This window comes from Psittacula echo (assembly GCF_963264785.1).
Source record: "Psittacula echo genome assembly, chromosome: 4".
In the NCBI taxonomy this organism is placed as follows: Eukaryota; Metazoa; Chordata; class Aves; order Psittaciformes; family Psittacidae; genus Psittacula; species Psittacula echo.
The window spans coordinates 1,783,014-1,796,528 of record NC_137738.1 but is presented as its reverse complement, the minus strand read 5'-3'; the positions used below and the strand labels follow the sequence as shown (position 1 = coordinate 1,796,528).

The following is a 13,515-nucleotide window of genomic DNA, read 5'->3' as shown; positions in this document are numbered from 1 at the left end:
CCTGGAGGACTGTGCTTTATCTAGGGCTAAATAAGCCCCAGTTGTACCAGTTGATCTGGTAGAGATGAGAAAGAAATGAGAACGTTAGGGATGAAAGTCACTCAGGGAGGCAGATGAAGCTTTCTAATTTGTTCTGACGTTTAGTGCAGTTTGTGTGAGATGCTTTAAGACAGCACTCAAGACTCCGTCAGCAGTGATAATGCACAAGCTTGGTTTCCCTTACAGACAACACACTTTTCAATATTTTAAAGTTTGATTTAGCAAAGCTAGTATTTAGATACAGTTTTGGAATAAAAAGAACCCATCTTTTGTTCTAGAAGCTGAACAACTTCTGATGTTTTCAGATGAGACTATCTCTTGTTTTGGACAAAAATATTCCTTAATTGGGATATGATTTTTTTTTCCTAAGACTTTCAGTCTGTAACTGCATGTGTCAGCAGCTGAAGGAAGATACTGAGAGACATTGAGGGGCCAGAGCAGGGCAGTGGAGCTGGTGCAGGGCCTGGAGCACAGTGTGATGGGGAAGGGCTGAGGGACCTGGGGGGTTCAGTCTGGAGAAGAGAAGGCTCAGGGGGGACCTGATCGCTCCCTACAACTGCCTGAGAGGAGGATGGAGCCAGGAGGGGCTGGGCTCTGCTCCCAAGGAACAAGGGATGGGACAAGAGGAACCGGCCTCAAGCTGCACCAGGGCAGGTTTAGATGGAGCTGAGGAACAATTCCTTCCCCAGAGGGTGCTCAGGCATTGGAACAGGCTGCCCAGGGCAGGGCTGCAGTCACTGTCCCTGCGAGTGTTCACACCCCGTGGAGATGAGGCCTCAGTGCCATGGGTCAGTGGTGGCCTTGGCAGTGCTGGGGAATGGTTGGACTGGATGAGCTTAAAGGGCTTTTCCAGCCCAGCTGATTCTATGATTCTATGAACTAACTGCCCAAATCTTGTTGCCCCATCTAGTATGAACTGTGTCGTGGCACAGTTATTTTCATCTGCTTAATGTCACCTGAAGTGTAAATACACTGAAGTCTTAAGTGTGACTGAATGTTAAGTTGAAAGTCTGTATTCTGCAGCTTAGTTTGCTCTTAATTTTGCCTTCTAATCATGGACTGGTAGTGTCCGTGTCCAGGGGAGGATATCTTGCAGAGGCATCCATCTAGCAGCTCCTTCCCATTGCAGCTGCGATCACCAATTTGATCAGTTCTTCATTAGTGGGCATGGGGAAATTTAACCACAAAATGTGACATAAACTGCTATGATATAATACGTGACAGTAAACCTCATTGCTGTTTTGTTACCTCTTAGACCCAGTTTTCTGCAGAAAGGTTTTCCAGTCTGTCTGGTGTGAGAAGCATGGGTATTTCTGTTGAATCACCAGCTCGTACTGATGGAGTTTGAGAGAACCACAGGCCATTCACAAAACCTGAAAGATAATACTCGTGTGTGCTATTGCTGATGTGTGGATTTGTGCTTCATCTCTCTTCTAGTCTTTTTATTCTCTTTTTAGCCTCAAAGCTTCATGACCTCTGACATAGTGCCAATGCTTAGGGCTCTTCTGGAGCGTAGCTCTGCTGGTCCAACTCATTTGACAAGCTGTATGTGCAATCTGAATGGCTTTACTTTGTGTTTCGTTCCTTCTAGTGTTACCTGCCTCGAGTGCTTACCTGTTTCCTAAAGCTGATTTCTGTTCCTAGCTCAGTCAGTGGCCGTAGGGACCATATGCAGCTCACATGTATGCATCCAAAGCTAAGTAAATAAGCTGCAGTCAGGACATCTAGCAAGGTCTGGAATTCTCCCTTAGTTACCAGTGATTTGGCACCAAGAAGCTATGCAGCTACTCTTCTGTCATTGCTGCAGCATATGGTCTGTGGTGCAGCCTGGGGCTTCTCCGTCTTTCATGCAGAATTAAAGCAAGGTAACTGTGGAGTGAGGAATGTTTCCTGCCCTGCTGTGCACTTCCCTGAGGAGAGGTGGTCCGGAACAAAGTCCAGCTGTGCAGAAGCTGTGTTGTGTGACAGGCCAAAAAGCAAAGCTGCGATGGTTCTGCTGTATGCAGAGGGTCACAGGCATGGGAAACAAAAGCAAGCTCTGTGCTTTCCCAAGTTTAACAAAACACAGTGCTTTTCATGTTTGTTAGATCTGGAGCTTTAGAAGTACATTAACTACTGTTACAGAAACTAGTAACACTACAGTTGTACCAAACAGGGTTGAATCAAAGCTTTTTCTCAGAATCAGACACATCATAGAAAACCACTGTCTTGTTTATCACACTGGGCTGTGGGTCTTGCCTTTGTGATCACCTTACCTCTGCCTGCAACTATGGCAGTTGCCTGTTCGGGCAAGGAACATGATTGATTTTAACCTGCTCTCAGTTTGAAGGTTTTGGAAGGGACATCTTTTTTCCTGCTCTTTGTTTCTGTTTTTTCTGTCTCTCTATTCTTCCCTCACTTTATTTTTCTTCTTCAAATTAGTCATCATATTAGACAGGAAGTAGATTTTTGTTGTTCTTTACCTGTCCACTCCATCCCTATAAAGTAGCAGTCATGATAAATAGCAAGTTTTTCTTTCATTGTTCTGTTGTTCAAGTGGTACATTCTCCACAGCCTGAATATTTAGTATACTTCTGGCTCTTTAACAACACAATCTCTACCCTTTTTTGGGGGAAAAAAGGAAAACAAAGCAGGAGTTTCAAGTTAACTATGATTTTGCTAGGGCAGGTCAATCTTCATCTGATATCTTTATGAGCAGCAGTCGTCTCTCTCTCTGAGTGACAAGTATGGCCTCATCTTACACTAGACACGTCAACAATAGATCAAGATATTTAATAATGCCACTAGAAGTGATAGGCTGCTTTGTTTTGACACAGCACTCTCCATGGTGGTGACTCAGTGCTAGTATTTATTTGATTGCTTGTTGAAGCACAAGTGCGATGGGGAACGGCTGAGGGACCTGAGGGGTTCAGTCTGGAGAAGAGAAGGCTCAGGGGGCACCTGATCGCTCCCTACAACTGCCTGACAGGAGGATGGAGCCAGGAGGGGCTGGGCTCTGCTCCCAAGGAACAAGGGATGGGACAAGAGGAAACGGCCTCAAGCTGCACCAGGGCAGGTTTAGATGGAGCTGAGGAACAATTCCTTCCCCAGAGGGTGCTCAGGCATTGGAACAGGCTGCCCAGGGCAGGGCTGCAGGCACCGTCCCTGCAAGTGTTCACACCCCGTGGAGACGAGGCCTCAGTGCCATGGGTCAGTGGTGGCCTTGGCAGTGCTGGGGAACGGTTGGACTGGATGAGCTGAAAGCGCCTTTCCAGCCCAGTTGAGTCAGTGATTCTGTAAGAATACCCCATCCAGATATTGCTAGGTACCGTATATCCACGGGCTTCATTGCAGTTCATAGCATCAGCTCTAGAAGCAACAGAGGCTGTAGTATTCAGAAAAGTGTTGCAATTTTCCTGCCTTCATCATGTTTGCATTTATGGGTCCTGTCTCTACCTCGGCTTCCCCTTTCCCTGTCTAGCCCTCCTCCCATCCAGTAGTGACTATCCTCCCTGTTTTCAGAACTGGAAGACATGATAGAGATTTGATAGCTCCTTGATTTCTTAGCAGATATGTGCTGATCATTGTTGTCTGCAAGAATTGCTTCCTAGAAATGCCGAGCTCCTTCAGGATGATTGGAAGTAATTGCAGCAAACAGGTGCACAGTCAGCAGGTTTTTGTCATTGTTGCTCTGATGCCATCCCGTTGCATTCAGTTGGGGATTCATTGTCATACCTGGAGGAGGGAGACAAAGTGAAAGCTTTCTTTCATCTGGACTGCAAAATGACAACAGACAGGTTGACAGTAATTTCATGTGAGAGCTTCAGTTCTATTGTTTGATTAGATGTGAGTGTCCAGTGATGCTGGAAGTATTGCTTATTTTTATATGGGAAAATAAAAAAGCATTGCTAAGCCTCACTGAAATCAGTGGAGTTACATTGACTACCAAGGAAGGATATGGCCTAATGCATTAGAAGATAGTTTGTATCTAGTCCTGGTCTTAGCTCAGCTGAACTGATGCAGCTTAAACATCTACTTTCTAATGAGACTTCAGCAGCCATTTGTTAGGTTTTTACACATTATGGTCAGCCTCATGAAGTGAAATGGCTGAGTGGATTAAACTTGGGCTTCCATTGCCTGGTTTTCCATCTGCAACTGAGGTTTGGGTTACAGGCAGTGTAAAACCAAGCTGCTTCTAGGTGCACTTGATTCCATCATTGCTGAAGTAAATTTTGTAAGAATATAAATTACTTGCTTCTGTGTGCCCATTTGAAATCTAACCCCTTTTCTATACAATACTTGATCTGGTTCAGTGAAAGAATGTCTGAAGTGGGATGAACTCTTCAAAACTAACATGCATAGAGTTACAAAGGGTCTTCAGGTGTCCCCTGTCTGAGCAAAGACGTGCCCATTGCTTACAGTCAACAGCAGTGCAGTGACACCTTATTTTCCTTTCTTTTTCTTTTCCTCAGAGGTTTTCTACAGGCGAGGCCAGTAGAATAGCAGCAACCAAAGGGTTGGCTGTGAGTAATGATTTTGCAAACTGCAAAGTGGTTTGAATAAGCAGTAGTTCTTCTTTGAGTACATATATTATGGTGAGAGTCCCAAAGGCTGGGCTTCACTTCCCTGTTTTTCTGGGTGCTGTATTAGAAGGCTTTTAGATGTGAAAGGATGGCAAATAAGCTCAAAATAGTGATCTGGCAGATCTACTTGCACTTATCTTTGGGGCCAGTGCTTTCTACAGAAGTTAAAAGCCAGACAAACAACCCCATCCTAATTTATAGAGAGTAGAATTTCCCTTCAGGGCAGTAGACCTATGATTGCCCACCATGAAGGACAGTTTATCCTAACTTACTTATTAAAACCAACTGCAAAGCCAGATTGGACAGGGCTTGAAGCAATCTGCTGTAGTGGAAGGTGTCCCTGCCCATGGCAAGGGGTTGGAACTGGATGATCATTAAGTTCCCTTCCAACCCAAAGCATTCTGATTTGATGAAAACCCTTTAAAATCATCTGTATTTGTGTATGCTGTGCCTCTAGTGTCTGCAGATGGGAATCTTTGCTAAACCAAATGGTTGCAGGAAAGAATGAGGACGTTGGAGTAAAAAGTGGTATGTAGCTTTCTAGGCCTCCTATTGAAATCTAGCTCCATATTTGTCCAACAGCGTGCATGCCTGCATCTCCTTTTCTGTGAAATCCATCTGCAGGAGCTGAGCTACCTTCAGCAGGGTCAAAGCGAAGTGTTTTGGATTCATTAAACTGATAATGCCCATTGATCTCGTCAACTTCAAATGTGTTGGCAAGGAAGACCTGCTCCCATCTCCTTGAACATGCACAGAACAGTAGGACTTCCCAGTAGTAATACTTGAATATTTTATCTGGGGTAAATGCAAAAATTCCCTGTGTCTTCCCCTTCTTCACACTTGCTTTCTGTTCTTCAGAGAACTCAGAATCAGGTAAACCATTTCAACATTGCTACGGTACAAGGGAGTGTGATGAACCTTTTCCTACTGTGCTGTTTCAGTGTCATAGGATAACCCCTGTGCATAGCAATTCCACCTCTGGGGACTGGAATTGGTTTTCCTTATCTTAGCATGAAAAGATCTGACCTTTAGAAGCATTAGCTGTCAGAGCATAGCAGCACCAGATGTGGAAGACATGAAGGTAACAGCTTTAAAAGTGCTGGAAATGTATGTTAAGGTCTATTAATACTGGGTCAGAGTGGTGAGCTACATACTGAGTTGGTTTGCTTTCATTCAGCACACGCTCTCCGTACTAGGAGGTAGAGTCTATAGGAAGAGTTGTGCTCTCTCTCTTGCATGGTCAAATATCACAGCCTCCTCTGTGCCTGTAGGTTAAATCTGGGTGGGTATAGTGGCTTGCCTAGCTCTTTCTGATCACACCTCATCAGCTGGTTTGCTGCTTTTGTATTGGACACACTATTGGGTCTGTGTGAGACAGGGATGAACAATCTCATACAGAGTACCTGGGCATAGGTGAAACCCCAAAACAGGGGACTGTAACAGTCAGCTGTGCTGTCTATAGAACTGAAGGCTTGCTGTCTGCATTTGCTGCATGTAGGAATTGTTGGAGACACTGGACGTGCTTTTCTCCTTTTCATTTCCATCCTGCTTGACTGCTTAGCTTCAGGGCAATACCTGTCTGAAGACCATTTGGTTGAGACATTATCAAGTAATGCAGTGGCAACTTGCCCTGTTGAGTAAGGGAAGTAAGGAGATTTCAGCGGAGTTGTCAAAACAGGGTTTTTTCATTGTATTTATAAGTGAATTTTGGTTTACTTTGTGGAAAGAGAAGTTGTATATTGCAGGCTTATTTAAACCATGTGGGTTTTGTAGCTGTGAAAAACAGCTGACTTCTTTGGTTAAATGGTTCAGGGTATGGCAAAAGAGCATATTCAGAGAGTGAGTTTGATTTTCATTATAGCTTATTTTTGTCTCACAGAAGGGACAAATGAAGTAGAGATCATCAGTATGTTTAAGGGGAGAAGCCTGAATAGGTCTTTAGCATCTTGTTCACTGAGAGTTTCTGAAGTACCTCACCCGAAGTTAAATAGCAGGTTAAATGCTGGTGTTACTCTTGGGCAGGGAGCTGAGCATATCACTTTTGAAATACACAGGACTGGAAAAGCAGAGAGGGAAGAGACTGTAGTATTTGTGTCACAGGTGGGAAATCACAAGGAGACGTTTACTGTGTGTTAGTCTGGAGAAGACTTGGGACTTGAATCACAGCTCTTAAAATTGTCTTGCTTTTAAGGCAGAATGGTAGTACTGTGCTCAGGCCGGTGAAGACTATGAAGAGTTGTACCTATCCATTCTAGTATTAGCTACCTAACTTTGGTACCACAGGACAGGCTGATCCTACAGCTACTGTCAGAAGTTTGTTGTAGATCTTTATTTCTTCCCAGTTCGCACTGTTTCTCCACCAGTTCTGAAGTGACATTCCTTTTCCCAGCGGGATTGGTCCCATGCCATTAGACAAACTCTGGATTCTTTCACTGTTGATTCCAAATCTAACAGAAGCCAACGTGGCTCACGAGGGTTTACTTCTTTGTTTGTGCATTGGCATTATCATTGGACTTCACCGGTGAGAGAGCTTGCCAGGACTGAGCACAAAATGTAAATGGAAGTAGATGTATTGTTGGGAACACTGGTAAACAGTTTCTTCGTGGCTGTACATCAGTGCAGACTGGGGGCATATGGGGATGTTACTCTTGTTGTGCTGGGAGAGCTCTAAAACATGCTACAGTTTCACTGCCTGAATCTGAAAATCACCTTTCTCATTAAAATGGCCTTGTTTGTGCCTCTTGCCAGTAGTGGTGGTCTGGCTAAGCAGGGACATCCGCTTTGACACCAAGAGGATGAGGGCTGCCTGTAGGACGTTGAGATTTTAGTTTCCGACCTGATTTATAAGTGGTTTATACTTTAAGCTTTCCTGTTTAATAGTTAAATAAACTGTTTAATGTTTAAAAAGTAAAATTCTTCTGATAATTAAACCAGTATGCAGGGGAAAAAAAAAAAAGCTGAGTACAGCCACATCTTCCCGAAGCCTTTCAGTGTGTTCCCACACTTCAAATCCCAGTTCTGCTCTGATGGAGCTCCTGGTAGCAGAGCACTGTGGGAAGCCCATGTAACACAGCACTGGGAGAGCTCATCTCTTTGTTGCATTTTTATCATTGAATCAAATTCTGGTTTGGGTTGGAAAGGACCTTAAAGCCCATCCAGTTCCAACCCCCTGCTATGGGCGGGGACACCTTCCCCTAGAGCAGGTTGCTCCAAGCCCCTGTGTCCAACCTGGCCTTGAACAGTGCCAGGGATGGGGCAGCCACAGCTTCTCTGGGCACCCTGTGCCAGCGCCTCAGCACCCTCACAGGGAAGAGCTTCTGCCTTGGATCTAACCTGAACTTGCCCTGTTTCAGTTTGAACCCATCACCCCTTGTCCTATCGCTGCAGTCCCTGATGAAGAGTCCCTCTCCAGCATCCTTGTAGCCCCCTTCAGACACTGGAAGCTGCTCTGAGGTCTCCCTGCAGCTTCTCTTCTCCAGGCTGAACAGCCCCAATGTTCTCAGCCTGTCTCCATACAGGAGGTGCTGCAGCCCCTGCTCATCCTCGTGGCCTCCTCTGGACTTGCTCCAACAGCTCCATGTCCTTCTTAGGCTGAGGACACCAGAAACTGCACACAGTGCTGCAAGTGGGTTCTAACGAGCAGAGGGGCAGGATCACCCTCTTGACCTGCTGGTTACACTTCATATTTTTTTTTTATATATATATATATGTTATATTTAATTTACATTGCATTCACTGGTCTCCTGTTCACAAAAGAAACTGAGAAGATGGTGGGGAATACACTGCAAAAATACTGGGCACCATGTTGACTGATGTTATGCAGGCAGGTTCATGGCCTGGCAGAATTTTCTATCTACTTCTTTCTGCTGTTGCTGTGTTACTCGGTAGATCCGAAACTGGCAGATAATTTACACAGACCACGTGTGCCACCTTGACTTTACTTTCTGCCCTGGAGCACACCTTGCTCGTGGCACCCTGGAAATTTTAAGGGTACCCAAAGAGTGGTACCTGCTGCTGGCTCTCAAGGATATCTGTCTCTTTCTCATTTCCCGTGGGGCACATCACTGAGATCTACACTCGATTCTAGGTAAAAGAGTGTTTTGGTTTCCTTTTTGTTATAAATAATGCAGCACAGGAGTGGGAGTCAAGGGACTCAGAAAGTAAGAACCCTGCTGATATAAGCTCCTTGCCCTGCAGCAGCCTTCTACAGGTAATCAGGACAAGTCTTGCCTCTTGCTGCATCCAGACCATGTTAGGAAAATCTTGCAACAACGTAATTTTACCATAATCATAAAGAGAAGATGACAGCGTGCATTTGACAAATAGCCGGAATGAGAGGGTGAATTGCATCCTTTCTGTTCCTGTGATGTGCACTGCATCTTCAAAAGCACGCTAGTAAGTTTTTATAGCTATGAGAATCAGGGATGAAACTGAGTATGTAATTCAGCCTCAGTGCTATGAAGGTTAGTATCATGAGCAGCCGATAGTGGGTTGGCTGTAGACTCAAGTAGCAAAACAATGCAGAGTGGTTTTGGGGAGGGGAAAAAAATCCCTGATGAAAAAAGCACAAGTGCATGTAGATGGAGGTCAAAAAGCAAGGCTGGTGCTGAACATCCAGGCTTCTTAGAAACCTGTGGTGCTACTCAAGGGTGTTGAAGCGGGTAGAATAAAAAGCCATTAGTCACCAAGGAGTCTCTGTAAAAGCAAGATGTGGATTTGAGCAGTCTCAGAGTAGTTCACATGTGGAGACGAGATGGAGATGGAGAAACAGGCAAGCAAGCAGAAATGGAGAGGGGCAATTTTAGGAACTGCTGAGGAAGGGTAGTGTAAAGGGTGCTGCTGTCTTGAAAATTACTGTTGGCTGCTTTATGCCGGTGTCCTCTAAGGTCATTAACAAGTTAGTGATGATTTTACAGGCATGGTTTCTTTGCTGAATCTTTTCTTGCATTTAGCATTTTGTTTGCTCGTACTTTATTGGAAGGGGTTCTTCAGGAATGTGGACTCATGAATAAAGAGTATATATATTGACCCTTAAATACTTTCTGCTGTGCAGGCTTGCTTCAGAAGTGGCCATCAGTGATTCCATCTGGATTTCTCTGCTTTTTTGAGCAGAGACCTCCATGCATCATATACCCTGCTGTTTATAGAGGTAGCTGTGCATATGGCGTGGAATCTCAGCCAGGGTTGGAAACTGCCTGTGCTATGCAGGCACAGCAGGAGCCTTAGGAATTGAGCTTCACTTATGGAAGTTGTCCACAGGTCTTGGAGATGCCCTGGCTTTCTGTGGCCAGAAAAGATTGCTAAGTACAGAGGCTGGGAAACGGCCAGGTGAGGCACTGGGAGCAACAACCTCTGCTGTATGAAAATAGCTGGAAAAAAAGCTGCCTTTGCTTGCTTTGCTGAACTTGCGAACTACCTGAGGTTTCCTTGTGACCCTTTCACAGCCAGGAAGAACAAAGGGCCTGCGTTATAACTAACCACTGCACAACTAACATGTAGTGCTCATGGTAAAATGCTGAGCAGTTGAGGTGAAAGAGAATCTGATCTCTAGGCAAGGGGGCTGTCCTGTGAAAGAAAAGAAACAGCCTTCTAAGATCACCCTTTCTGAAACAGGCTTTCTTGAATGAGTGAAGGAAATGATGTGAGGTGCTGTTTATTCTGGCTTTTCCAGATGGTCAAAATCTGGCTGGTTTTTATGCCTTATGTTGGCCCCATTATCTGGGATCATCTTTTTCTGTGATGTGCAGGCTCTGATCTCTCAAGCAGTTAGTAGTTTATCTGCTACAGTAATTAGAAAAGTAGAGTTTTATGCAGTATAACTTATGCTTATCCATAACCCCTGGTCTGGTCCTGATGACTTCTCCTCTCCTGACTTCAGTGTAGTCCTGCTTCACAGTGGAGTGATCGTGAGCAGGCTCAGGACAAGGCAGGATGAAAGGATTTGCCTTGCATGGGTGGGTTTACGGAGCCCCCAGAGCCTGGCTCTTGAGGCTGATGTAGTTGTTAGGGGATGGTGCTCCCTGTTTGCATTTGAGGCCAACCAAACTGGTCATGCTCTTGAGTTGAGACTCTGTATTGTGGTCCTGGTTTAGGCACAGTTGACCAGCACAGGACCAGTAAGGCTCTGTTGTGTGCACCCTTTGCATGTACACGAGACTTTTCTATTAGGAGATCACAGAGCACTCAGTAAGTTCAAGTATTCAGTTTGTAGATGAAGCCCAGAACTAGGGAGTGATTCCTGAAGATTCAAAAGCTGCTCAGAGGCAGAGCAGAGAACGCTCTTGTCACCTGCTTTGTCGTTTCTCCTAATAGGTGTTTGCAATAAAAGCAAAGTTAAAGTAACATTTACAGATGGCTGATTTTGAAGTGTAAACACCTAAAGTAGCACATTTGCTGTTACGCCCTGCCATTGACCAACTTTTTGCTGTGTTTCATTCCAGGAACACCTGTGTGGTTCTTTGTGAAAATTGCTCCGATCCGAAATGAGCAGGATAAAGTGGTTTTATTTCTCTGCACTTTCAATGACATCACGGCTTTCAAGCAGCCCATTGAGGATGATTCATGTAAAGGTTTGTCTTTTTCACAATTATATATTTATGCTGCTTCTGTTTGCTTGCCCTGGTCTTGAAAGGAATGAAGTCCTTTAAGTATCAAATCCAAAGAAGTAGATGTTAAAATAGCTTGTAGATACGCCACCAGGTCGCTGGTTTCTTAAGTGAATTGGCTCTGGCCTGCACTGAAAAGGGGTATTGCTAATGAAACCCCCAAGGAAGCAGAGTTTACATAGAAAATAGGTACTGCTTTTCCTTTTAAATTCATTATTTATCCAAACTGCAGCCTTCAAGGAGTCACAGCGTTGCTGCACAGCATCTTTGTGTCAGAGGGAACCGATGGGTCTTAGGCCCTGTAAAGATTGTGCATGATGCTGTATGGAAACCCAGAGGAATTAACCTTGGCTGAGTCTCCCAAAGATCTGAATCATTTCATTCTGCCTGGCTTGATGTTATTTACCGTGATGATGGGATTCCTTATACTAAAGTTATGGACTAGTTTCTGTTACTATATGAAGAGGTTCCCATCATCTTAGGTTGAATCAGGTTGGAGCTGTGTTTTAGTGTTAACCCTTTGCTGAGCTACACCCTGGAAACCTGGGAGGGAACTCAGCTGTGACGGCAGCAGAAACTTGCACTCAGGTTCAGATCCTGTCAGAAATAGACCTTTTGTCCCCATATGGAGAGTTACAGAGACTTGTGTCTTCTGGGGTGAAAAAGACGTAAGTTCCTCTGTTGTTTGCATTTTTGTAGTATTTAATAATATTTGTCGCATTAAATTAAACAGGAAGCTCATGGTGAAGGTGAACTGATTTACATTTATGCTCAAAATGTTATTCTTTAAAAACATAGTTTCTCAAAGTGGAAACACCTGTTACCATGCAAAAGGAAGTACAGACTCCACAAACAGACCCTCTCCCAGGCTATGGAGTGAATTTTTTACTCTTTTTAATGCTATTTGGATGATTCTTCACTGCTGGAATAAAACTAAAAAACCCTATCTTGTCCGAAAGGTTGGGTCAGGATTTTCCCCCCTTCTTAGTGGTGATCCCTGTACCCTGATGAGCACTGACAGTAAGGACAAATCAGCACGATGCAGTAAAGCTCCCTCCCATCTATTTGCTGGGAGTTAAGGCCACTGCTTCGTTCGGTCAGTTGGTCAGCAGGACTTTGGCAGGGGGTGGTAGCTCTCTCTTTCCCTTTGCTTTCACAGAAGGTACTGAATGTGACAGTGATGTGCAGTCTCGTGAAAGGAGCTTGTCCTTCACTTACAACACAAGGAAATACTGCAGCTTTTATTACTTTTTTTTCCCCCCAAAAGGAATATGTTGAAGGAAACAATAACTTAAAAAAAATCCTTTGGATCTTGAATTTGCCCTGTTCTTACAGTGATCATAGTAATTCTGAGCAGTTCCATTATCTAAAGCACTAAACCTACATGTAAGTGCACCAACTTGGAGAGGAATTAAGGCAATAAGAAAATTTCTTTATTTTGTAGAATCATAGAATGGCTTGGGTTTGGAAAGGACCTTAAAATCATCCAGTTCCAACCCCCTGCCATGGCTCTATCCAACCTGGCCTTGGAACAGTGCCAGGGATGGGGCAGCCACAGCTTCTCTGGGCACCCTGTGCCAGCGCCTCAGCACCCTCACAGGGAAGAGCTTCTGCCTTAGATCTAACCTGAACTTGCCCTGTTTCAGTTTGAACCCATCACCCCTTGTCCTATCGCTACAGTCCCTGATGAAGAGTCCCTCTCCAGCATCCTTGTAGCCCCCCCCTTCAGACACTGGAAGCTGCTCTGAGGTCTCCACGCAGCTTCTCTTCTCCAGGCTGAACAGCTCCAGTGTTCTCAGCCTGTCTTTATATGGGAGGTGCTGCAGCCCCTGATCATCCTCATGGCCTCCTCTGGACTTGCTCCAACAGCTCCATGTCCTTCTTATGCTGAGGACACCAGCCCTGCACACAGTGCTGGAAGTGGGGTCTCATAAGAGCAAAGTAGAGAGGCAGGATCACCTCCGTCAAGCTGCTGCTCACGCTCTGGGGATGCAGCATGGGACACAGGTGGTTTCTGGGCTCAAGCGCACACTGAAGCAGCTCATGTTCAGTTTCTCATTCACCAACACCCCCAAGTCTTTGTCTGCAGGGCTGCCCTGAATCACTTCTCTGCCAAACGTGTAGCTTTGCCATTTGGCCTATGGAAACTGGCTAAGTGACTACCAGAAGTTGCAGACAGAAGAAACAGATGTATTATTTAGAGGCCACTGATTCACAGCTCTCTTCTACTCCTTCCCTAAAGCGTGTGACTTTATGTACAAAAGGGTTCATCCACTAAATGAATCTTTCAGATACTGTTTCTGAATCCT

The 13,515-nt window shown here is 44.9% G+C and overlaps 1 protein-coding gene across 1 annotated transcript in view; it reads left to right on the top strand.

Annotated features, from left to right (window-relative positions):
- The window catches only part of KCNH1 (potassium voltage-gated channel subfamily H member 1), a gene marked incomplete at both ends in the record, with an annotated part of 176,237 nt that overhangs the window by 12,564 nt on the left and 150,158 nt on the right, over nucleotides 1-13,515 (top strand). Inside the window, one exon of the mRNA XM_080616670.1 lies at nucleotides 11,042-11,170. Within this exon, the coding sequence (XP_080472796.1) occupies nucleotides 11,042-11,170 (129 nt within the window). The remainder of the gene's footprint in view (nucleotides 1-11,041; nucleotides 11,171-13,515) is intronic.